This window comes from Pan troglodytes, chromosome 13 (assembly GCF_028858775.2).
Source record: "Pan troglodytes isolate AG18354 chromosome 13, NHGRI_mPanTro3-v2.0_pri, whole genome shotgun sequence".
Taxonomy (NCBI): domain Eukaryota; kingdom Metazoa; phylum Chordata; class Mammalia; order Primates; family Hominidae; genus Pan; species Pan troglodytes.
The window spans coordinates 71182827-71208402 of NC_072411.2; the positions used below are offsets into that span (position 1 = coordinate 71182827).

A 25576-nucleotide genomic window follows, 5' to 3' on the forward strand; every position below is an offset into this window, starting at 1 on the left:
CCACGGGATTCTTATGCACATTCTAGTTAAAGAAGCACTGCCTCAGTTCTCTGTAGACTCCCTCAAGGGAAGGCAAGCTGGTTAAAGTGTAAGAATTAGTGAACTGGGGAGGTTCCTGTATTTGTTTTCCTGGCTACTTTAAGGTCTCAAATTTCCCCAGAAGAGGCAAGGCCTATAGCTGGGACCTCAACATTCAGACTTACTTGCATTTGGGGAGGTCAGTCTCATCAAAATAGCAATTTCCTCCGTGCATGCACCTGCATGGGGGGGGCAGGTTGATAGGCAGTTCGATGGCTGCAGGAAGGGAAAGCCATGCAGGTGTTAGTCAGCTGTACTCAGCAGAGTGCCCACACCATGCAAACCGGCCCGGGTTAGGGGTGGGAGGAGGGGCAGGCCAGCCAATTAGTCTCCCTGTCAAAGCTTACCTTCCCCCTAAGTCCAGTGAGTTTCCTTAAGGTCTTGGAGAGTAACATACATTTAGTGGAAAGAAAGGGGGCAGTTTATAGAATTTTTCCCAAAAAACAATGGAGAGGTACTAGACTCTGGAGCACATATATTAATAGTTACAAGAACCTAGTGGTAAAATAATCTCTTAAAATGTTCACATTCTCATTTGAAGTTTTCAGAATTCTCCTCCGTGAACCCAGTTAAAATCAAGAGTTTAATGTAGGCCCACCTTGAAACTTCAACTAAAGACACCAAAGCATCAGTAATTGATCAGTCCACAGGCAGTCACATAGCTACAGATATAGAGATATTTGATAGGCAGTTAGCTAGAGAGCTCCTGAGTTTTCAAGTCCTCCCAAACTGCCCTTACTCCAAGTCCCTGCTCCCAGCTAGGCCTGTACATACTCCCAGGATGTGCCTGATGGGGAATTAGTGCTTCAGTGTCTTTTATGTTGAAGATGCTTAATAAGTATAGGTTATATGTGCATATTATTTAAAGAGTCTAGATACCCTCCTGGCTCAGTCCTTCAATCTGAGTCTCCACTCAATGTTCACTGTAACAGACATGTCTTCCATGAACACTATCTAAAGGACAATCCCCACCCACCCCATCCTCATCCCTCTTCCTCTGCCTTCATTTTCTCCATAGTACCACCTGAACTACTATATATTTATTGACTTCTCTATTTATTGTCCTCTTAGAATGTAAACTCAATACACACAGGGGGTTTTGTCTGTTTCGTTCACCTCTGTTACCTCCAGCACTTAGAACAGTGCCTGGCACATAGCTGGCACTCAAGAAATCTCACTGGACTAATTGCTTAATTATTATACCAAACCGAGGCCCTATATGGAATGACTGCCATCATTCGTGTGCTTACTTCGGTTAAAGTTCTTTAAAACAAGAATCTTAATAAAATCCACTTGGCAAAAAGTTTAAATGAGAAAAGTAGTAGATGAGGTGACAACCAGGACCACACTGCTCCCACGATGTGAAATTGCAGTAAGTGGCAAAACAATCTATCCACAGCATGGAACAAATCTCAAAGCCTGAAATTGTCATTTTGTTCCAAATATGGCTTGAAATATTGGATTCCTACCAATATTTCCCCAGTAGCGTTGGGATGAGTGCAAGAGTAGGGGAAGAGGGGTGACAAGAAGCAGTTTTTTCTCCCTGGATTCATTCCCTAAACCTGCCAACTCCTCAGCCTGTTTGGAATGAGTCAAAGCGTGGTTCCTGGTCTAACTGCCTGCTCCCCCTGGTGGTAGAAGGTGGTTAAGCGTTTTCCTTTCCCCATCAGCTAAAACTGGGGGAAGGCCCCAAGGATGTGAGCCATAAAATGGGCCGCTAGTGAATTGCAGGACGACTTTTTCACAGGCTTTTCCAGCACCGGATGCTAGTTAGGGACACTAGTTATTCGCCCCCATCTGGCTTATTAACTCCTTAAAAGAGTCATTGAAAAAAAGTCTTGCCAAGAATAGATCACCCACAGCGTTTGGGACTAGAATTAAACCACAGCTTCCTCATGCTGGTCTTCATCTCCTGATAATATAAAGCACTTTTCAAAAGGTAGCCCTTTTTCAGTTGTCAAAACTGAACATGGTTCTCTACCCTGAGGAGCTACAGTTAAGGTTGAGTGGATTCTGGGGCAATGGGAATCCAGCTTGAGGTTAGAGGTCTTATAAAAACTCATTCTTCAAAATGTCTTTACACAACAACACAGCAATAGATTTAGGGACACTGGATCTATATTTCTGCAGATCTTAGCAAATAATTCTCAGCAGTCACTGGAACACAGTTCTGTTTGCCCCCTAAGTCCCACTCAACTCTGTTCATACCTCCCACATCCCTTAACCCTCCTTCCAGCCATCCCCACTCTGCTGCAAAGGACCCAGCATACAGGGATTCTTCTGACTCCTGAAGGCAGCAGAGGAGTGCTCCCAGGCCCCCATAGCTGCTTGGGCAGTGCTCCTACCTGCATCACACTCAGTGGTGCTCCCCTCTATAAAGCTGGAGCCTTGGGGACAGGCACAGCTGTATCCTCCAGGTCTCAGAAGGCAGAGGTGGCTGCAGATCTGTTTGCAAAGGTTGGGCACTGGAAAGCAGGTGAGAATAGCAGTTAGGTCCTGACAGAATGAATAACCTGAATACCCAGCAACTAGAAGTGGCTCTGCCAGGTGACAGCAGAGCCTAGGCATCCTCTCAATACCTCTAGTCCACGTGTCAGCTGGCCACTCACCCTCATTTACACTATCATCTCTGCCACCACACTGCAGTGGGACAGTCCCTCTCTGGGCCCTCCGGCCAATTTCTGTACCACTCACATTTTCTATTGGCATCACTTATCTTCTCTGCTGCCCCGAGAGGTTTGGAAGGTGGGTATCTGGTTCACTGCCTAACCTCAAAATCTACTCAGTGCTAAACAACTTGAGATGGTTCAAAAGACCAGTGAGATCCACATATTATACCAAGATTTGTCACTACCCAAAACTGGACAGATCATAACATATGGTCTATCCAAAGTATACTGGATGTGATTTCCACCCTAACCCTCCAAGGAGACATTTCTTCTGGGTTTCAGTTACCTTAATTGCAAGAAAAGGGAATTTAGAGCAACGATTCCTCATAATCACCTGGGAGCTATTCAAAACTATTGATGCCAGGCCAGGCGCGGTGGCTCACACCTGTAATCCCAGCACTTTGGGAGGCCGCTTTGGGCGGATCACGAGGTCAGGAGATCGAGACCATCCTGGCTAACACAGTGAAACCTCGTCTCTACTAAAAATACAAAAAAAAAATTAGCTGGGCGTGGTGGTGGGCACCTGTAGTCCCAGGTACTCGGGAGGCTGAGGCAGGAGAATGGTGTGAACCCGGGAGGCGGAGCTTGCAGTGAGCCGAGATTGCACCACTGCACTCCAGCCAGGGCGACAGAGCAAGATTCCGTCTCAAAAACAAAAAACAAACAAACAAAAAAACCTATTGATGCCCATTCACAGAGATTCAGATTTGAATTGGTCTGGGGTAGAGTTCAAGTATTACCATTAAAAGCTCCCTAGGTAAGTCTAGAATCTTATTAATTCTACCTTAGCATATATTATGATTTATCCAAGGGTTGTACTGGAGTGGATAATCTTTACATTCCTTCTCAGACTAACATTCTGTGATCCTGATTGTCCGTCATTCAAGATGTAACCACAGACAAAGCATAGCTATAAATTAGTAACACATCTTCCAAAAGCCTCCATCAATATCTGTCTCATTACCATTTCTTCGGCCCTCCAGAGTGGAGCTTTTCAAACTTGAATGTGCTACCAATCACCTGGGGAATCTTGCTAAAATGCAGATTCTGATTCAGAAGGTCTGGGGTGGGCCTGAGAGACTGCATTTCTAGCCAGCTCCCATCGGATCCCAAGACTCCTGGCCCATGGCCCACACTCTGAGTAGCAAGGGACTGGAGCAGCGGTTCTCAAAATGTGGTCACTGAACCAGCAGCATCAACGTCACAGGAGAACTAGAAATGCAAATTCTTAGGCCACCTCAGGCATATTGCATCAGAAGTGCAACAGATGGGGCCCACGAATCTATATTTAACAAGCTCTCCAGATAATTCTGAGGCATGCTCAAATTTCAGAACTCTTGGTTCAAACAGGTTGGGCTGGGGCTGTACTCCCCATCCCCACCCCCACCCCCATCCCCACTCCACCAGCGCTTTCCAAAGGAGCCGCCTTCCCTGAGCATCAGCTGCCCGAGATGCTTTTCCTTCAGGGGCAGCCTCCAGACTTTCCTCTGCCTTCTCCTCAGGGTCCAGAGGCAGTAGGGAGGGGAGATGGCCTTTCCAGGTGTACTGTGCCTTCCTCTCCTACCTTTAAAATTGCCAAGTGTGAGAGCCGCAAGGGCACTTAGGACACAAAAGCTATTCTATTGGTAGGGTCTGGAGTATTCTGGAGTGTTTTGGTGATACTACTTCCAAAACAAGGAAGCCATGCCCTAGAAAAGGCATTTGCCACCCCTGTCATCTCATGGGAGTCTCAGCTTTGAGTTGCAATTTTTCAAGGCTGATCAAGGTCTCAAAATATCAGCAGACTCAAGACAACCCCAGACTCCACCCATGACTCACATATGGGGACAGGAAGGGAGTAACTTGTCAAAGGCCACATATCCATAGCATTCAACCTGGGACTTTGGCATACTGAACACTGGGCCAATACAGCAAGATGCTGAGTTTTGGGTTGGATAGAATTGAACCTAAAAATTATTTCATTTCTGAGATTAAAACTCACCCATTTGTTATGTGACTTAGGCACACAAGTTACTAAATCTGTCTCGGCCTCAGTTTCTTTATTTGAGATGAGAATAAAATGTCCTTATAAGGTTTGGGAGGTCTTTATAAGGTAATTGAAGTAATAGATGGCTGAATTAACACTGAAGAGAGAATTTGACATAAGAACTTAGTAAAAGGCTATTTCCTTTCCTCACTTCCCTTTGCCTTTCATCTTGCTCCACACACTGCTGAAGGATGAATTAGCGCACAGGTAACCTGAGGAAGCAGGGCCCAGAAGTAGGAAAGTGAGACAGAGGGGAGCGGGTAGGAATGCACATGACTGGCCATTTTAAACTAAGACCTACGTATCTCTGGTTGACCTGACTAGCCTAGCCTTGCAATGGGAAGGATAAGATTTCTGATGCCTATGAAACCCATTTTGTGACTTGTTAACCCAACTCACACTTAGCAGGGGACTGATGTCTGCTGGATTCTGTGGCCTAGAAGTACATATCCATCACTCCAAACAATGATGAGGGCTAATATATTTTTACTTACCTGCTGATGGTTTGCATAATTTCATTTGACCTCCAATTTTATCTTTCTTTTGTTGAAATGGTTAAAACGTTCCTCTCCCCCAGCACACGTACATACACATATACCCCTTTCATGCACCAAGAGATTAGCTTGTTGTTATCTACTGCCATCTTCCAGCAATATAGCCATTATTTTGAAATAAGATTTCCAAGTAATGAGGAGCATCTTATACCAAAGTTGGTGATTACCTGACTTATTGTATCTGAGTTGATGAAAGATTCGAACTTGAGTGAGCCAAGGGTTCACTACCAGCGTTTTCTCTTTCTTTCCTTGCCCAAATTTATTTTGTTTCCATACTTCTCCCTTTTCCTTAGATATCCAGTATAACTGGTCTTCAAAGATGTCCAGGCTGTAAGGGTTCATTGCTGCTTACCCACAGGGGAAAAACAAAACAGAAGGTTATTGAAAAGAAAATACCCACTACACCCTACCGCCACTTCTAGATCTGATGTCATTCTGCTTGAATTATTCCCTCATACAATGCCTTGAAGCTCTGGGAATATTCAGGCTGACTTTAGCTACATGGGACTGTGAAAGTGTGCTGCATTAGGAGGTCAAGAAGATAGAAATTAAACCACATTGATGTATACCACCCGACACCAATCACAGGGCCCTAGCTCACTTTCAAGTTACTGATTTTACTGCATTTTTGGAAAACAATTTAAATGGCAAGATTTTATGTTTTCTTTTGAACATAAGACGTCTATCTGACCAAATAGGAAAAATGTGATATGTGCTGGGTCATTGCAATTCTGCAGAGTCTGAACAACAGCAACAAAAAATGTTCATCTCCTTCTAGATATTTACAGTTGTGCATACTGGGCAATCTAGTAAAGTGAAAATGAATGTGTCCAGAAGCGGTTAGACATGAATTAACATTGGTACACATGAAACCACCTCTACTGGGGCAACCTAACAGGAAACTCAGTTATTTCAATATCTTCTGCTGAGAAGCATTTTTTTTTAAGTTGTGTAAAAAGGATGAAAAGGATTTAATTATTGCTAATGAACCCATCTGCATTTAATTCAGCAGGTGGGAGTTGGTGGGGGTGGAGGGGTGGTATCTAAAAAACTATATAAGCCATTTCCTAAGAGCAGGGCTCCTTCTTGAGAAAACAGGCAAAGACATTAGAAATATGTTAATTATTAATTTAATATATTACTTTCTAACTAATTTCTAACCTTCCTTTGCAATGACTCTCCTATCAGTCCCATCATATTTTATGGTTTCAATAACGTCCTCCTTGAAGTCACTCCAGTAGATTCGGTCATTGTTCAAATAATCGATAGAAAGGCCAGTTGGCCAACCAAGGTCCTCGAAAACCAGGATGTTGCGGTCCTCTCCATTCATCCAGGCAGACTCGATTTTAGGTTCCTTTCCCCAGTCAGTCCAGAACATAAGCCTATAACAGAAGATTTCTTCACTGTAGCATCTCACCTGGTAGGACTTCTCCACTACAGCAGAGCACAGGGCATTACCTACAGGGAAACCAACTGTTTATCTCAGGGACCTGGGTGCTCAGTGACACCAGTTTTATATTTTACAGAAGATGGGGAGCAAAAATAGGGGCACAAGAGCATGTGTGATTTATCCTTCTAGAAAACTGCACCTCCTTAATAGAAATTGGCCAACGGATGGATATGCAGACCCTTTAAAATGCATTATGAAAGCTGTTCACTCTTCAAGAAATATAATTGAAGGCCTACTGTGTGAGAGGCACTGTTCGGTGTTTGGGATCTATCAGAGAACAAAACATACAAAGATTTCTATCTTCATGGAGCTACTCTGTTGCCCAGGCTGGAATGCAGCGACATAATCATAGCTCACTACACTCCTGGGCTCAAGCGACCCTCTCATCTCAGCCTCCTGAGTAGCTAGGACTACAGGCATGTGCCACCATGCCTGGCTAGTTTTTTGTGTTTTTAGTAGAGACGTGGTTTGACCAGCGCTGCCCAGGCTGGTCTTGAACTCCTGGACTCAAGCAATCCCCCACTTCAGCCTCCCAAAGTGTTGGGATTACAGGAGTGAGCCACCACACCCAGCAACTCTTTTTAAATATGTCTTTTGCATCCAATTAATAATTAATTGTAGAGCAAGGGTCTATGTAAGCAAAGATGATCTGACATTGAATTACCTAGACCAGGGATTGCATGATTTCAAATACCTGGAGAGGAACAGGTATGTAAGATGAATGAGGAGAGATCCTGGTTGTAAATATCAAGTAATGGGGAGAGCAAGACCCTGTGTAAGAGCTCCTGTCAGTGCCCAGGAAGGCAGACCTACCCAGTGTAATCCGTTCCTCTGATTTCCAGAGCAAGAAATACAGGTTTTCTTTCTTTTCTTAAATTTTAAATGTCAGCGCTATGTTAAAAAAAAAAAATCTTAAAGCTCTGTGTTGTCCCAGCCAAATATGTCCTATGGGCCATATTTGGCCCACCAGCCACTGCTTTGCAGCCTGTAGTCTAAACCAGTCATCAGGCATAGGCCAAGTTTTAAATTCTACTGACGAATGTGTGGATTTTAGACAAACTGGGCTCTGGAAAAAATGCAGCCAGGGGCCTTTAAAGTCTCAACAACTGGTAAATACCACCTTGTTTGGTTTTCATTAAAAAGGACACACATGTGAAAGAAGCTAGTCACAAAGAACCACATACTGTAGGATTCCATTTGTAGGAAATGTCCAGAATAGGCAAATCTATAGAGACAGAGAGCAGATTAGCAGGTACTGAGGGCAGGAAAATGGTGGCTCAGAGGAACAGGGTTTCTTTGTAGGGTGATGAAAATGCTTTAAAACTGATTATGATGATGGATACACAACTCTGCATATACCAAAAGCCAGTGAATTGTACACTTTAAATGGGTAAGTTGTATCATACCATACATACCATATGTGAATTATATAAGCCGTTTTCTTAAAGATAATAAGCCAGGCATGGTGGTGTGCAAGTAGAAGGCTGAGGCAGCGGACTGCTTGAGCCCAGGAGTTCAAGGCTGCAGTGAGCTATGATCATGCCACTGCACTCCAGTCTGGGTGACAGAGCAAGACCCTGTCTGTATAAGTAAATTAATTAATTCAATTTAATTTAAATTAAAAAGTATGAAATACTCAAAACTAAAAAAACAAAAGGTAGGGAATGGAATGGAAAAAACACACAAAAGGTACACAGAATGATTTTTGTTTCCTCCATGACTTCGTTTATGCTATTCCCTGAGCTTCTGAACAGCCGGCCTGGCTCCTTTGCCTATCAGTACCCAAGACATCCATCCAGGTTCTATGTCAGTCCCACTTTCTCTGGGAAGTGGCCCTTCTCACTCTCACCCACACTGACCTCACATGTCACATACTTTGTCACTGGTTATACTACCAGTGGATCCCAACCTTCAACATTCAGTTCAGTGCTACTTTCTCCATAGAGCTTCCCTGAACGCTTGTAAGCTAGGAGAACTATCACAGTGTTTTTCAGCAGTGTCCTCATGACAATTCTCCCTTTCTGTCTTATATTATAGTCAACAGTTGCTGTCTGAAGGAGCATGGTGTTATTTTACCCATCTATGTAAATAAGGGATAGAAACCTATGACTAATTTATAGATCCTTTGTACAATTCAAATGAGTTTATATATGTAGGACACTTAGCAGAGTAGCTGGCACACAGCAAGAATATAATAAATGTTGGCACTTTTCATTGCTGTTGCTGGTATTATCAGTAGTTATCATCTTCATCATCCTTTGGACCCACTGGCAGATCTTATACCGCAGAAGCTGTAAGAAGGTTCAACACATCATATATGCTTATGCCTATAAAACTTATGGATGATGAGCCTTTCAAATGGATCATGAAATGAGGAGGTTGTAGGTCGGGTCTGCAGGCCTTAGGCAGTGAAACCCTTTCTCACTCCTTTCTTACTTCCTATCCCTCACAGGACTACACTGAGCCATTCCAGAGAGAAAGGAATTACAAAGACTAAAATAAGAATTTCTGGCTGGGTGTGGTGGCTCACACCTGTAATCCCAGCACACTGGGAGGGTGAGGCAGATGGATCACCTGAGGTCAGGAGTTCAAGACCAGGCTGCCCAACATGGTGAAACCCTGTCTCTACTGAAAATACAAAAATTAGCCCAGTGTGGTGGTGGGTGCCTATAATCCCAGCTGCCAGGAGGCTGAGGCAGGAGAATCACTTGAATCTTGGAGACAGAGGTTGCAGTGAGCCGAGATCATGCCACTGCACTCCAGCCTGGGCAACAGAGCAACACTCCATCTCCAAAAAAATAAAAAAATAAAAAAGAATTTCTATGAAAAAAACAGTGGAGGGATATCAGAGTATGATCATAATATCAGATGAATTTAAACATTAGTTACAGAGGAAAAAATTAAACGGCACACTGGAAACAGTCACATCATTCACACCATAGAACACACTGCATCTCTTTGCTCCTAATATATTGTGTAGATAAGATATAAGCAGCAATGACTAATGCTGAGGACAAGTCCTCATTACAGGTTAATCTCATCAGTCAAGTATTTTTCATATTTCATTGCTGAGTTTCTGAGGGTATGATTTAACATATGAAATATAACAGAATTAAAGTAATAACAGCTCTTAGGGTTCTACCTACAAATACTGGCATATCTACAGAGGGCTAGACTGGTCCTGCCCAAGTAGGAAAATTATTTGGGGTCATTCAAAAAACTTTTTTAAAGTGTCACTATTCTGAGGCTAAGCTAATATGTAAATACCAAGTCATTTCAGCTTAGTGATTATTCAAATAAATGTCTTGAAATGTAGAGAAAAATAACAAAACTTGTTCTCATTTACACTGAGATGATTTATAGATAAACTGCAAATTGGAATATTTCTACAAATGGATAATATATATTTATACATGTGTCATTTTAAATATTTATATATTTTGGATATAAACGTTTAATTTTTAAATGAAATATGACCAAATCCCTAGCTGGATTTCAATGAATGAGTTACTTTAAAACATCCAAATGAAAGGAAAAACAATTCTGTTGAAACCTTCACTTAAAACAGTTATATCCACAAAGAACTTTAGAGTTCAGAGCTCTGATTTGGCAAGGAATCCATGTAACTAGAAAGATTCTCAGATGTGTTCTAAAGGAATTTCCCCATCAGAAATGGTTGGTTCTATATTATCTCAAGGGCATGTTATAATTCTTGAAACAGTCATAGACGCTACTCCCAGAAACCTGAAGGACAATTTCAGTTAAACTAGGAAAAAAAAATTATAAGAAACATGGAATTTGATGAGAATCCAGGGAGAAATATCTAGATGTTGAAGACTTCTCCAAGTACTTACCCTAGTTTGGGATTCACAGCAATGGCAGCTGGTTGGTCCAGGTCAGTGGAAATCAGCCACTTTCTGTACCTTCCGTCAAGTTTAGCCACCTCAATGCGTTTATTCTTGACATCTGACCAGTAAATATGCCTGAATTCAGAGGGACAAAGTTAAACAACTGCAAAGCCTAGAGTAATCATTACTGGGTAAGAGGTTTGAAGATGAGAGCATTTCGTTTGGCTGGTGAGAGAGCTGCTCAGATACCTATCATCAGACCATAGTCCCCCTCTCTTGGGGGAACTACAGCCAAGGGGACATGTTTGGCAGGTTACACTTGGAAGAGTAAGGAATTGAGGGGACTCCTGCCCAACAGCCAAAGCACCTGAATCACGCAGGATCCACAATGGAATTAACTCAATTCCAAAGACTAAACAGGAAAGTCAAATTTCCAATCTGTTTTAACTACAAGCCTGCTAAATACACAAGATGTGGATTGCTCGTCCCCAAGATAACTACCATAGACACAGCAGTCAGACTGGCCTCTGACTGGCATTATTATGAGACATGGGCTTCTAGGTAGAAGTCATAAGGCACGGTGGGGCTGGTGCCTTAACTCTGACTGCCCATGAGTCTGTTTCCTCCTCAGGAAAGAGCCCCGTTAGAATCAATAGGAACCTGGTGTCAGCTCAAAGATGAGTGGAAACAACCTTTTAAAATAACAAACTCGGCAAGACTGTCCTGCCTTATTTCCACTTCTGAGGCTGCAGGTCTCAGTCTCTTACAAGCAGAAAAAGTTCCACCACTTTCTTAATTCTCTTATTCATTAAGGCTGAGAAAGAGGTAAAACTTCAAACAAGAAGACAGATCTGCCATTCCCTGGTTGGTTTTCAGAAGACAGTGTTAATGTCTGGAGTTTTGAGTTCCTGACTCTAGCAACAGTACTCTAAGGCCCTGTTTCTTGACTGAAAATGCTAAAATGAGTCTCCTGTTAGCCTGCAGGCACAGCGGGACCCAATTAGCTTCTTCAAAGATGCTCTTCCAGGAACACCAGCCACATTTTTTAAAAGGTGAAAAAGAATTTACACTGAAAATAACTATCCATTCTCCAGGAGAGTAGTGACTCCTGAACCTTCCCCCTCAAACATGTTTGCATTATTAGTTCATTTTCAAGGAATCATTTTCCCACCAATGTAAGTCAGTGCAAACCTCTTCCTTGAAGAATGAGCTTACTAACTTCTCCACATCCATTTGTACCTCACACACCTACCTGATGATAACCCTACTTAAGTTCTACTTAAAAACCATCCAAAATGTGTGGCTCTGGTCCCTGGGCCACTAGAAGGTCTAGAAGAACAGAAGAGACTGACACCTCTATCAACTCAATTCCAAAGACTTCTTTAGTCAAATTTCCAATCTGTTTTAACTAGAAGCCTGCTAAAAACACAAGATGTGGATTGTTTGTCCCCAAGATAACTACCATAGAAAAAAAGTTTCATCTCAACTGCTTTGCTGGGAGAATTGTGAGGCTGTCCCATTTCTTCACAAAATGAGCAGTGCTGCCATACTGAAAGTTAATTTTGGAATCCAGAACTCTGTTGGCAAGAATGCTATTCACTTATAGTAAATATAATATTCACTATTATATCCTAGATATAATATCTATATCCAGATATTGACCTGGGTGCTTTCCCAATTTTTTTCATGGCCCACAAAGAATACAGGATATGATAATGTCTCCATGACATGCTGGGGTAAGTGGAGGTAGTTGCTGGGGCTTCAGCAAGCCCAACCACTGCCCAGCTGCACCCATGGCTGAGTGTACTCATATCCAGGCCCAGACTCACTCATGGCCCACGGAGTGCAGTAGAGAACTCTAACCAGGAAAACAGAACAGGTAAGGGGGGAATGTATGGCAAATTTACCTTCCAACCCAGTCCACTGCTATTCCATCTGGCTGCATTACGTATTTCAGTTTCAGGTCAACTTCCTGCACAAGATTATTGCGGCCGGATTCAAAGTTGGGGATGTAGGCACGTTTGATAGCACCAAACCTAGAGCCCTCCCCTCGCACAGTGTAATACACAACACCTACAGAGGAAGACACACAGGTCAGTTTCATGTCAAGAGCATCAAGTAAAGGAAGAACAGGGGTCTAATCAGGTGAAGTACTGTTCGTTTATTGACATCTCTACCTCCCTCCTCACTGTTGTTATAATATGAATAATTCAATGACATCAGTATAATCAAACTTTAAAACCTATCAAACTTGAGCTATGAGCTACAAATGCTTCAACTGAGAACTTAGTGAGATTTAGTCATCTCTATTTAAAAGTGATTCATTTAAACGTATTTCAACAAAGTGCTTATTTACTCTTATTAGGATCAAGTTCTAGTTTCCAAAACAGAATGTATAGAGATAAACCAGGGCAGGCTGTTGAGAATTTGAAAGCATACTTAAGATCAGAGGCAATAAAGAAGCCATGTCAACGAGAAGTCCTATTTTATATACAGACAGAAGGATGGTGGACAGCAGGCATGTTAAAAGCATAGGAAGACTGTGACTGTAGAGGGATGCACTGGACACCTGCTGCTTTCCTAGGTATGCACCATTCTTGAAAAGTGTATTGTATGGCATGAATATGTGTGAAAATACACCAATAATAAATCCTACATTGGCATAGTTATTGATAGTTTTCAAAGCCTTTCATATCTACTATCTCATTCAATCTTCAAAACAACTCTCAGAGGTAAGCAGACAGAACAAGATTACTACTTTGATTTTGTAGAAAAAAAATTGAGATTCAGAGAATCGTTACAATTATTTAGGATCACAAAGCTAGTAGATAAGGGAGACTGGCATAAAAGATAAGTTTACAGGCACAGAAGACAAGTTTTCTGACTCCTACCCTACTGTCATCTCCCCCAACACCAGATAGAGCCATGAGAGATTCAACAATAAGCATTATTCATCTTTTTCCTTCATTCAACTAAATTTTTTGATCAACTACCACATAGAGTGTACTAGATGTTGGGTCAGCTGCTAGGCATTTAGAGATAAATTAGATTCAGGCTTTGTCCCCAAAAAGCAGATGTCTAGAGGATAGAAAGATATTATGTGGTCAACTAGCTATATAACTTAGAGTAACATGTGCCATAAAATGACATAGATTCATGGTGAGCAATCATAGAACTCTGCCAGAAGGAGTGATAGAAGTTGTCACAGAGGTGGTGATATTAAACTGGGTCTTTGAGGTCTGAGTAGAAATTTTCAAGGTGTACAATGGTAGGAAGGAACAAGATCTGCAGTATCAAGGACAAGGAAATTTCAAAATACAAGAAGATGTGAGATGGTCCAGAAAGGATAAACCCCAGTGATCGGAGGAGTTTTAGAAAGAAATCAGGAAAGCTTGGCTGGGATTCAAGGCCACACTAAGGCATCAGGAGCATGCTGGATTGGAAGAGTTTCCTCCTCCACTAATGCAACAAAATTCACTCATTAAACAATAAATTCTTTAAAAGTCAACACCTTAAAATTCTATAAAGTCACTTAATATCAATGAAAGATGCCAAAGTTTATACTCACTGAGGCCTATGTCCTCGGGATCCCAATCATAATCAACAGCTTGGATATATTCCTCATCTTGAAGATACTCTGAGAACCTCTCAGATGAGAGATTATATTTTCGAATTCGGACATTGTCAGGCAGTAGCAACAAAGGAGAGCTACCTGTAAACAAACAAAGGGCTACTTTATCTGTTTGAATTATACTTTCCTATATAAAGTAGGATATAAAATGCACAGTATGTACCTGTCCCCTTTTTAAAGAACATGAGTTTTTATAGGAATCTGACTATCTCTGTTAATCAATAAAGCTGACTATCCAACTGGGTTACAAAATCCGTGACTTGACATTCTCCACTTCAAGTGGAAAGCTAATATGTCTCTTAGGGACATTATCAGTTCTTTATTCTTTGTACTCAGTGGTAGTATGGAACAAAGCTAGACTGAGAACCCTACATAGAGTCCTCATTTTCACTGAATTGTTTTTATTAACTGACATCAAAACAGACAAGACTGCAGACATTCTATCTCACAGAAGAAATACTTTTATAGTCTTACTAAAAGTTTACCAGAAAAGTCTCATTCCTTACTGTTTCCTGACAGATTTTATGATTCTTTTTAGCAGGTAATCAGCTCTATGACCCAATTTAGCTCCTAGCTAATGACAAAATAAACCTAGCTTGTCCTTGATTTAATTTTTTTAACCTAAAGCAGCTACTTAATGGTGACTCATCCCAAGATGCACTGTCTAGAATTTGTTAAGTTTAATTTACTTGCATAATGTCAACTGAATCCAATTTAAGTAACTTTTAAAAGTTCATTTTATATATTTCCTCTATCTTGACATTATGTTTTATATGAATATTCCAATTTGTTTCAGTCATGTCCTTAGTTAAAGGATTTAAACATTTAAAAAATTGCTGCTTAATTACCAGACCAACTGTTCAAATGCTTTCACTCTAGTTTTCATTCACTGTCAACAGTGTTTTGAGGGTAAAATATGTAAGTATGCTAGTCAAATGTATGCTTTAAAAGCTCAATTTGTATGAAGAAATTGAACAGCCATTTTGGCCATTTACTCTTAATTTACAAAATAAAGTGCTATTTTCTTATCAAGTTCCTTAAACTCTAGTACAAACTTCAAATTCAAAATAAAGACCCATGCCTCTTAACTAGGATATGATGATTTAGATCAGGCCTCTGGAATTTGGAGTATAATACATCTGACTTACATTCTTTCTCTGTTTTTATCAGGCCCGATTGTCAGACACTGGCATCAACCTAAAACGTAAAACTCATGATTGAAGTTATGACTGTGCCAGACTCCTTTCTGCCTGTGATCAGTAGTCCATGAACAATACAAAAGGGATATGTCCTTGATTTGCCCCAATTCACGAGCCCTCTTGGACTACTGGGCCTCAAATCTTATTCTCAGTGGAGTGGGAGCTAGAGGGCCTTGTTACCTTCCTTTTATTGATGACCATCCCATAGGCAACCTTTTGTTGTTGTTTGAGCCTTAAGAAAGATGACATCTTGTCCACTTTTTGAAGTTTTTATCAAGGTAGACAAGAGGCTAAATCCATTATAATAAGTAACACCTGGCTCTTGTTTTAATTGCTACATATTTCTTGGGGGATGTAGCTATTGTTTTAAGCTGGCAGGGGAGGAGAGAGAAGGAGCGACTAAAGAGCTGTTGGAAGAGAAGCAGCTGGCGAGTTTTAAAAAAAAGAAAGAAAAGAAAAACTATGAGAAGCTGAAGCTTCTGTCCTCGTAGAGTGTACTTAGCAGTATTTATTTCCCCAAAAGTCAATTAATCCCAACATGAACCCATCATACCCTCAGCTGCACATCGTTTTCCAGGGCGGTCACTCATAGACGTGAAGCCATCAGCGCAGACACACTCATAACTTCCTTTGGTATTTCTGCAGTGCTGGGGACAAGTCCCAAATTGTTCACATTCATTGATATCTGTAGGCAAAATAAAACCAAATACGCAACATCTGTTCCCATCCATTCCTTAGAGATCTTGCTTCTGTTTAAACCCATATTCACCAGCAATGAGGACCGAGAAGGGTACAGAAGAAAATAAGCAATGATACAAACATTTGTGAAACACTAAGTTTCAGATACTGTTTCACATGCTTTTCAAATATTTTCCTCGTTTAATCTTGCCAAAAGACTTTAAGAGGTATGGACGATTAAGCCCACAGTCCCAAAGCTGATAAGCAATGGAGACAGGATTTAAACTCTATGACTCTGCAATAGCAGAGCACATTTTCCCTTTCAGAAGGCATATGTTTTGTTGTATTGTTCGGTGTCTCTTCACTTCTGCTAACCAGCTTCAGGAACAGGAGTCATTGATTTAGTTTTTCAATTGAGTTCTTAAGCTTCAAGTCCAAAAGGAACTCTTACAATCTTCTGACTATGACATATCATGAATTAGAAACAGTAAATTCAAATACTAAAAGGCACCTAAAATCATGCCCATCACTCACCATCTTGATAAGCTACCTTCTGACTCCATACCTTACAACTCATCTATGTCTGGCGTAAGTAGGTGTATAATAAATACGTGTTGGTTGTTTGACTTACAATGAAGAAAGTAAGCCTAGTTTGTTTTTTAAATTAACTTTGATTTCACACACTGGTGCAATAAGCAGCCATCATCACCAAGGCCTTCATCATTCAAATCAATTCCACAGACTCTACTGAGCACACAGTATCTGACAAGCACTTAGGTAGGCACTGGTCAGATAGCATGCATGCAGGTGGGGGAAAGCAATTCTTGAGTAGTTTAATGACCTAGAACCATGAAACCATGAGTATGGTACCATTAAGGGAATTAAATAGTGATTTATTTAATAAAGGGGAGTGGGTGGAGAACCTTAAATGTAAAGTTCACCTAAACAGGAATTGGAAAAAATATACTCTACCTAGACAGGAGGTTCTGTCAAAAACATTGGTTTCGAACCCAGCTGTACAGGAGCAGATAAATCCTCCTTCATTTAATTGGGTACAATTTTGCTCGCATATATTTTCAGCACATGTTCTTTCTTTTCCTTTATCTGAAAAACAAAATCCCAGCATTACAAACCAGATCAGCCACAAATAACAGTCAAGTGGTGTATCAAAAGGAGCACCTACTCGTAACCAACTATAGGACATCTTGAGATGACCCCTTTCCATAACCCTTTGAGAGGACAGAGGGCACTGGGGGAGTCAGGATTCCTATTTCTGATCGTGGTCTGAATACCGTTTAGATAAATGCATATAATGCTAAAACTTTGAGGCAATTTTCACATTATATGCAGCACTCCTAGGCTTATCCTCAGAGCATCCAATTCTGGACTGCACAACTATGAAGCCTGACACTCTACAGCTATTACCACCTGCTCTACTATCTTTAATCCTATTGCAAATAGATAGATCAATAGATAGATAGAGAGATAGATGATAGATCGATAGATAACAGATAGATATAAATAAATAAATAAATAAATAAATAAATAAATAAATAAATAAATAAAAGACATGGATACAGATAGGTTAGAACAAAGTTACAAATAGGAGGAAATTATAAAATTTTAAGAAGACTATAATTTCCCTAACATTGACCAATTGGTTATATATATACACACACAAACACACACACAAATATATATATGTATATCAAGTGTTGACCAGGGTGCAGTAAAATACATAGAGTTCTAAATCATACAACTGCTCTTAGAGCCATAAATTAATACACAAGGAAAGAAATTTTGTACTATGTATGTATGCACCAAGGACTTTAAAAATATTCATACTCTTTTTCCCAGTTATTCCATGTTAATGAATTTTCCCTTGAGAAGGAATATGCAGTATAATTTACGTTTAAGGATTATAACAATATTTATAATAAGAACATTTGAAAACAACTTGAATGTATGTTCGGTGATAGGGAATAAATTATGTTATAGTATAAAAAAACTAAGACATTACTGATGCACCATTACTTTATGTAACACTAAAATTGAATATGTCTGGAACTTACACTGACATGTTATTAATTGTAAGATACATATCTTGGTTTCAAAGATGTTAAAATATAAAAAAATACATCTTAGAAGCAATAAGTTATGATTATCTACATGATGAATTGCTATGTGATTATTAAAATTTATAGTTTCAAATGATACTTTGACATGGGAAATACCTATAATAAATTGAAAAAAAGATTGAAAAACTCCATTTAGTATAGAATATTTCTTAATTTTTCAAAATACTAAGAAATATTTCTTACATATACATATGCAAAAAAAAAAAAGACAGCAAAATACACCAAACTTTAAAGGTTAGTTCTCTTTTAGTGATGGGATTCAAATGATTTTTACTTTTGATTGTTATTGAACTTTCACAGTAAAAAAAAAAAAAACAAAACTCAGTTTATTTTTGTAGAGCCCATATAAATGATCCCTGTTATTCTGATCCAGGTGTTCCAAGACAGACTTTTAACAGCTCACACTTTACCCTAACACTTCATTGTTCATCATTGCCCCAAGATCTTGTCTCTACCAGTATCTATCCAAGCCATCTGGCTTTCGTCCTTGTCATTCTTATCAGTTTGCTTCTTTTATCCTCCATCTATCCCCAAACCTAGGTCTTACAGAAAAACTGGCAAAGATGAACATAGATACTGAGTGATAATGGGGGAAAGAGAGGCAGTGGTTATCTCCATTAAGGATTTAAGCTTCATCTACCTCTCAAATAAAGTCTCCTGGTCATAGGCTTCTGAGTATTTTAGCCAAAGAGACTGTGGTATCTCCTGGTTTAATTCTTTCAAATCAAAATAGATTTATATCTATCTGTTTTCCATAGTATGCAATGAGGTGAACTTAATCACTTTCAGAGTCCTTTAGGGTAAATGATCATATCAGTATATGTCGTCTGAGTACATTAAAAACACTGGGTTTCAAAAAGAAAAATAACCAAAATAAAGTACAATGAAATTCAATGGAATGCTGCCCTTGGAGTGCAGACTTCAAAGCTGTATGCATGAAAGTCTTATAATAAAGATCCCAGCCTTTATTATAGGAGCTCTTAACAACTGTACATTGTTAAAACATCTATTTAGATTTTCTATTTTTTTCATGATCCATTTTCAGAGTTTTGTGTCTTTCTAAGAATTTGTTCACTTCACATAAGTTGTTTAATTTATTGCCATAAAATTTGTCATAGTATTTCCTTACTGTCTTTTGAATTTCTGTGAGGTTAGCAGTGATATCCCCTCTACATTGCTAAATGAATCTGACCTAGGTTTATTAACTTGGATATCATTGAGCCAGTCACATAACCTCCGTGGGTCTCACATGCATCACTAGACTTTGTAATTTCCTCCCAGCTCTGAAATCTATAAAGGGATTAGGGGTCCCAGGAGTCAAGAATTTCTGGACCAAGTGATCCACTAAATGAGTCACGCTTTTGTGAAGCAAGAGTCCTTAACAAGAGCAGAAACCACACGACACTGTAGGATTCTTCCTAAAATGTGAGGGCTTTCTTATCATTGTTTTCATTTGAAAATGATCACCATTTTAACCCACATAACTGATTTCCCCAAACCCAAACATATGGCACTCTATTTATAAAAGAAATACCCTACTTTCCATTTTATGAAGAAGGAATAAGAACTACCAGAGAAACAGCAAGTCAATCTATCTTTATGATCACATAAATAATATTTGCAACCTGAGGTTAACTTCTTTCCTTTATACCTGAATGGTGCTAGAAAAAATGCTGATGTATTTTCATTCCCAAAAATTTGCCAAGACAGTAGACTTTAGGTGCTCTTACCACAAAAATAATTTTTTTAAAGATAACTATGTGAGATAATGGATATGTTAATTTGCTTGATTATAACACATCACTATATATAAGTATATCAAAACGTCATGTTGTACACCTTCAATTTTAAAAAATCGAACAATGTGTCTCAAACACTTCAATGATGCTTTTGGAGAAGAAGAAGACGAAGGAGTAGGAGGAGAAGGAAGAAGAAGAAGGAGAACAGGAGGAAGGAGAAAAAAGACAAAGGCAAATAAATTAACAGCACCCAAGAACTAGTATATTAAAAAAGATTTCTATGCCTCAAATTATTAGCCCAGAGAAATAAGACTGAATTCCATATCACATATTCACTTAATATCTGAAAAGAGAAGCTGCTTCCATACCTGAATTGCTTGTGCTACTTATTTCCTTAAAAAAAAAAAAAAAAACCTGCTACTAATTAAATGCCATTTGAAAAGAAAGTACTGTAGTCTATTTTAAGCCACCTATCAGTCTCTGGGAGTAAGAACCCACACCTGCCATTCAGTTTTGCAAATTCTATCATGTTCAGGTTTTTAAAATATTTTATCAAGTCACTTCATTCTGTCAATAACTCCAAGTCCCACAGAAAACGTATGTGAAATAAATGGCAAGCCAACTCAATATGGCTGGTTATTCACACCTCTTTGTAACTCACGCAGGAGAAAAATTGATAGAAAATCCTTTGGATGCCTCAGAAAAAAATCAATTAGAGCCCAAGAAGTTGAAAGCACATGGAGCTCACTAGGATGATTAAGTCACAGGCTCCTAGAGTTTGGAGAAGGGCCTCCTTTTTCCTGTGAGGAAACCAAAGACTGGAGAGGTCAGTATGTGCCCAAAGTGGCACAGCTAGTGGCAGGGATCCAGAGGCCAGCCCTCCTAACCTGGACTTACGTGACTGCTCCAATTCTGCCTCTGACATTCTGTGTGACCACGAGGAAGTTACTTAAGCTCTCTGAGCTTTATTACATAGACAATAAAAGCAACTCAATGGGGCTAACTTGAGTAACACATTAAATAATGTATGTGAAAGCACTTTATGAGTCATAAATGGACTACAAAGGTGTGACTTAGTAACATGTCATTTTAACATTTCCATCAAAATATTGAGCTAGAATTGTTCCTTGGTTATGTTCATCATCCTTTTCCTACACAAAGTGCTCCCTCTACTTTCTTTTTTGTTTGTTTGTTTGTTTGTTTGTTTGTTTTGAGACAAGGTCTTGCTTTATTGCCCAGGCTGGAGTACAGTGGCACAATCACAGCTCACTGCAGCCCCTACCTGCACTCAAGCCATCTTTCCACCTCATCCTCTCGAGTATCTGGAACTAGAGGTGCACACCACTACACCCAGCAAATTTTTGTGTATTTTGTTAAGACGGAGTTTCGCCATGCTGCCCAGGCTGTTCCTGAACTCCTGGGCTCAAGTGATTTGTCTGCCTCGGCCTCCCAAAGTGTTGGGATTACAGGCATGAGCCACTGCATCCAGCCACTCCCTCAACTTTAAAAATAAAAATCAATGTCCCTTCCCAGGTCCCCTGTGGCGTTCCCTTCTTGATCAAACACCCTCAGAAGGATTTTCAAGTACCAAGGATACTGCATTCGGCTTAAGATTTTTTTCATGTATATACTTTAAGTTCTAGGGTACATGTGCACAATGTGCAGGTTTGTTACATATGTATGCATGTGCCATGTTGGCTTGCTGCACCCGTTAACTCGTCATTTACATTAGGTATTTCTCCTAATGCTATCCCTCCCCCATCCTCCCACCGTAATGTGCAGACTAATAAACAAAATATGTAGCCTTAAAGTGCTAAGAGGCACCCAGTGGACTGGGACGAGGATGTGCTCTGCAGTGAAACAGACCAGAGTTCAAATCCTGAGTCAACCTCTTAATGACAGTAAGACCTGGCCAATTCATTTAACCTCTAAGTTCGTTGCTCATTTGTACATAAGAAAGAGATAATAACACCTAACTCATAAGATTGCTACCAGGCACGTAGAATGTTTGACACAATGTCTGGTCTAGGATAAGCACTCAGTCACAGCTAGCTATGGGCTTGACTGGAATTCAAGCAAAAAGTACATTAAAGAGAAAATGTGGTCAGTGTCTACATTATGTTATTGCATGTTTTAATTAGGTAAACCTGAGTTACTACAATGAACTATAAAAACAAGTGTTTACTTACTGCAACCCAGTTCATCGGACCAGTCACCACAGTCATCGGCATCATCACACACATTGTCATGTGGAATGCAATGCCCATTGCCACACTTATATTCATATTCTGTACAAGGTTTCGGGGTTGGTTTTCTACCTGTAATGTAAGAACAAGTTAAAATTAAAACTTTTTCTTTTATGAAGCAAGATACTTCCTTCTATGACAGAGACAGTTTGTGCTTACCAAATAAACAAGTGCTTCCCTACATTTCCCAGTCTCCCTTGCAGCTGCATTAGGACCATGTGACCAGTTCTAGCCAACGTACTGTCAGTTGGAGGTGCCATGTGTCACTACTGGGCTGAAGCAATGAAAAGCACACGTGCCTCCTCTGTGTCGCCTGTGCTGCTGCAGCAACCTTGGAAGCCATGTGTTCCAGGCAGCACAGCTGCAAGATGCAGGAGGGCTGTGAAACCAGCGTTGGCCTTTATATGAGTGCTCAACAAGGCTTCATTATGTTACACCCCTGAGACTTCAGGATTTGCTGGTTGCAACAGCTAGTATTAATTACTCCGAATAACATAGAGTGATGAGGGAAGTAGAGTACTGCCATAATAAAAACATAAAATATTTGGCATTGGATTAACAGTCAGGAGGCAAGCAACAAGGACACTGATAGTGGAGGCAGGAAAGGTTGAGATCATGTTATGCAAAGTCAAAGCATTTGATAAAGCTATCACCTCGGAAAAACTGGAAGGCAGATCACACGCTTACTGAACCTGTCAATCATGGAGCGAGGTTAGAAGATAGAATGTTAGCAATGTGCATTGATTGCCATTCCTGAGTTTGGCAAGATAGTATAAGAAAGAGAGAAGCTAAGGGAAGAACTGGTTAACTTACAAGCAGAAATAAAATAAAGCCCAGAAATTTGCTGTGTGAGAAAAGCCACCTGTATCTACATCCCAAACAGTAAAAGTCTGAAGTTTAAAAGGCTTTGAGACACGAAGGCCCAATAAAACCTCCTCATTGGATAAAATGACTGCCCATCTATTTTTCTACATGGATTGGATGTAAGTGACAATAAGTTCAGACAGAACTCTATGAAGGAAAGAAAGCAAAGAAAAAAGCAGATTTGAGAACTATGTCTCAAAAAGAGCACTAGGTCAGGTTACTAACTTTTAGAACAGGCTAGAAGCAAACAGATCAAATGCCTGGTATGTTTCTGGGAGAAAGATATAACCAAATAAACCAAAATACTATGACTGTTTGAGACTTGGAAAAAAAAAAAAAAAAAAAAAACAACTCCTGGGCTCCTGACCTTCTATAAGCAAGAAGTGGGGTGAGAAAGCTGCTGTGCTGGCCCTAATGGTAGCATATTTCCCTTTCCCTCTTCATTTGAAGAGGAAAATAGACAAGAAAAAACTCTCAAAGGGTAGAGTCAGAAACAATGAGAGACATTTTAACACAGGAGCTCCTCCCAGAGCAGAGGCATGAGCGAATCAATAAATACCCTCCACTCCCCAAAGAAGGGACCTTTACAATGTCTGCCCAGAGTGGCTGTGTAATTTACTCTCCTTTCCAAGCCAGTGTGCTTTTGAAAGTGAAGGTGGTGCTATTCATAATTCCACTGGGGCAGCCGACATGAATCAGGACTGTCCTGTGCCAACATGTGTCATCCCAGCCCAGTGGGACTTCAGAATTGCTATACATTGGTGATGGCCATGAGTCTCTAATTCTTCCTTTCCAATGGGAGTGTTTATTTCTATTGTGTTGCCCCTGTTCCGCCACTACCTATCAGGCACAGACGGCACCGATTGTTTATTAGTTTATGGGTCTCCCAACCAAGAGGAACCACATCTGGAACTGATTGAGTGGCTACTGCCCATTACCCAGAGGTCCTGGATTTCAGTTTCTGAATGGACTATGAGCTATGTCCCTTGGGAAGGGGTTAAGAGTGTTCTGTGTGTGAGAAGAAAATAATAAAGGAGTATTTAGTGACACAAGGGTAAATTGTATGAGAATGCATATTCTTGCATTTTCCAGTCTCCCTTACAGTTAGAGCAGGGCCATGTGACCGGTTCTGACCAATGGACTATGAGCAAGAGGATATCTGTCATTTCCAGGCTCAGGAAGTTAAGAGGCTGTGTGCCTCCACCATGTTGATCTTCTCCTGCCTTGGCAACCTTGAATGTGTCCCTGATGGTATAATTATGGGATGGAGGAGGGTTGCTTGACTGTCATTAAACTTTACATGAGCAAGAAATGAACCTTTGCCATTTTAAGCCATTGAAATGTTGCAGGTTGCTTCCTGTGGTGACCGGTAGTGGTTTCCCAGACTAAAACCCTGTTCCTTGAAAAGAATAGAAGTTTATGGATTCTTTTTTCCACTCTGGGATTTGACCATGTGCTACAAATGTCTTGCTCCATTTTTTTAAAAATGGCACTTTTAGTAGGGGAAATGGAAAGAGATTTTGGGGAAGGGGGAAATCTGCTCAAATTTTTAAAAAATATTTTATTTCTGGGCTTTCATGCTTTTGCGCTATGCCTCAAATAAACATATTAATGCTATAATGTATTAATGTTATCTCTGCCAGTAATAATAATAACAGGAATACGAACTTGAAGGTTGTGGTAGTGTCAAAGTCCTCCCTGACTGACAGTCTCCTCTGGGATGGGGGTTGGAAGTAAGCATTCTGTGGCAAAGCATTCTAAGACCACATCAATACAAGAAATAGAAAGTGGAGAAATCAGGCATTTATCTTAATTTTCCCAGATAATGTCTTTTTGGGGAAAAAATAATTGGAGTTGGGGAAATGATTTTCCTCACTGACTTTTTTCTAGGCAAATTAAATTGCCCAGAAAATTGGTCAAATTTCCCCTTCAATGGATAGATTTTAAAACATTTTGAAAGTGCAGAAAAAGTACAGATATTTCAATGCCTCAATTGTTAAATGCAGCCAGTTTGGAACTTCTATCTTAAACTAATCTATCACTTTTCTCTTCTGGGAAATGAACTTTCATTTTCAACAAGGATATTAGGTAAGCTCTGTTAACACCAGTACTGCCTTGCTTCACATGATCTCTGCAGCTGGGCACCTGCCTAGATTAGCAATTAGCGACTCCTGAAGGCTGAAGAATGATCAAATCTTATATTTGAAAAAATAAACTATTAATTTGCGAGGTGTGGCTCAATCAGTATTTAGTGTTTGTTCTCAGTTTCTTATGAGAAAAGAGGAGGGGAAGGCTTATTAAATGTTTAAACAAAGACTGAAAAATTAATGGATTTGCCAGCATCATGCTCAAATGAGACAGGAAGAAACAGGCAGGGTTACATGTAAGCAATGCATGTGTTTGCATGGTCTTGTAAACAATTATGTCAGCAGAGATCTGCAGTCATGGGCACAACT

General features: G+C 40.1%; 1 protein-coding gene across 5 annotated transcripts in view; it reads right to left on the reverse strand.

Annotated features, from left to right (window-relative positions):
- LRP2 (LDL receptor related protein 2) overlaps positions 1-25576 on the reverse strand; it is a 232678-nt gene that overhangs the window by 13128 nt on the left and 193974 nt on the right. For 3 of the 5 annotated variants that reach the window (XM_054679929.2, XM_515882.7, XM_054679933.2), the window contains 10 exons: positions 22200-22328; positions 17106-17237; positions 16009-16140; positions 14194-14337; positions 12533-12698; positions 10632-10760; positions 6489-6709; positions 5495-5671; positions 2424-2543; positions 204-294 (listed from right to left, as the gene is read on the reverse strand). In XM_054679929.2, the coding sequence (XP_054535904.1) occupies positions 204-294; positions 2424-2543; positions 5495-5671; positions 6489-6709; positions 10632-10760; positions 12533-12698; positions 14194-14337; positions 16009-16140; positions 17106-17237; positions 22200-22328 (1441 nt within the window). Of the gene's footprint in view, positions 1-203; positions 295-2423; positions 2544-5494; positions 5672-6488; positions 6710-10631; positions 10761-12532; positions 12699-14193; positions 14338-16008; positions 16205-17105; positions 17238-22199; positions 22329-25576 lie in introns of those variants that run through there. The other 2 variants (XM_054679930.2, XM_054679932.1) reach the window with 2 other exon arrangements.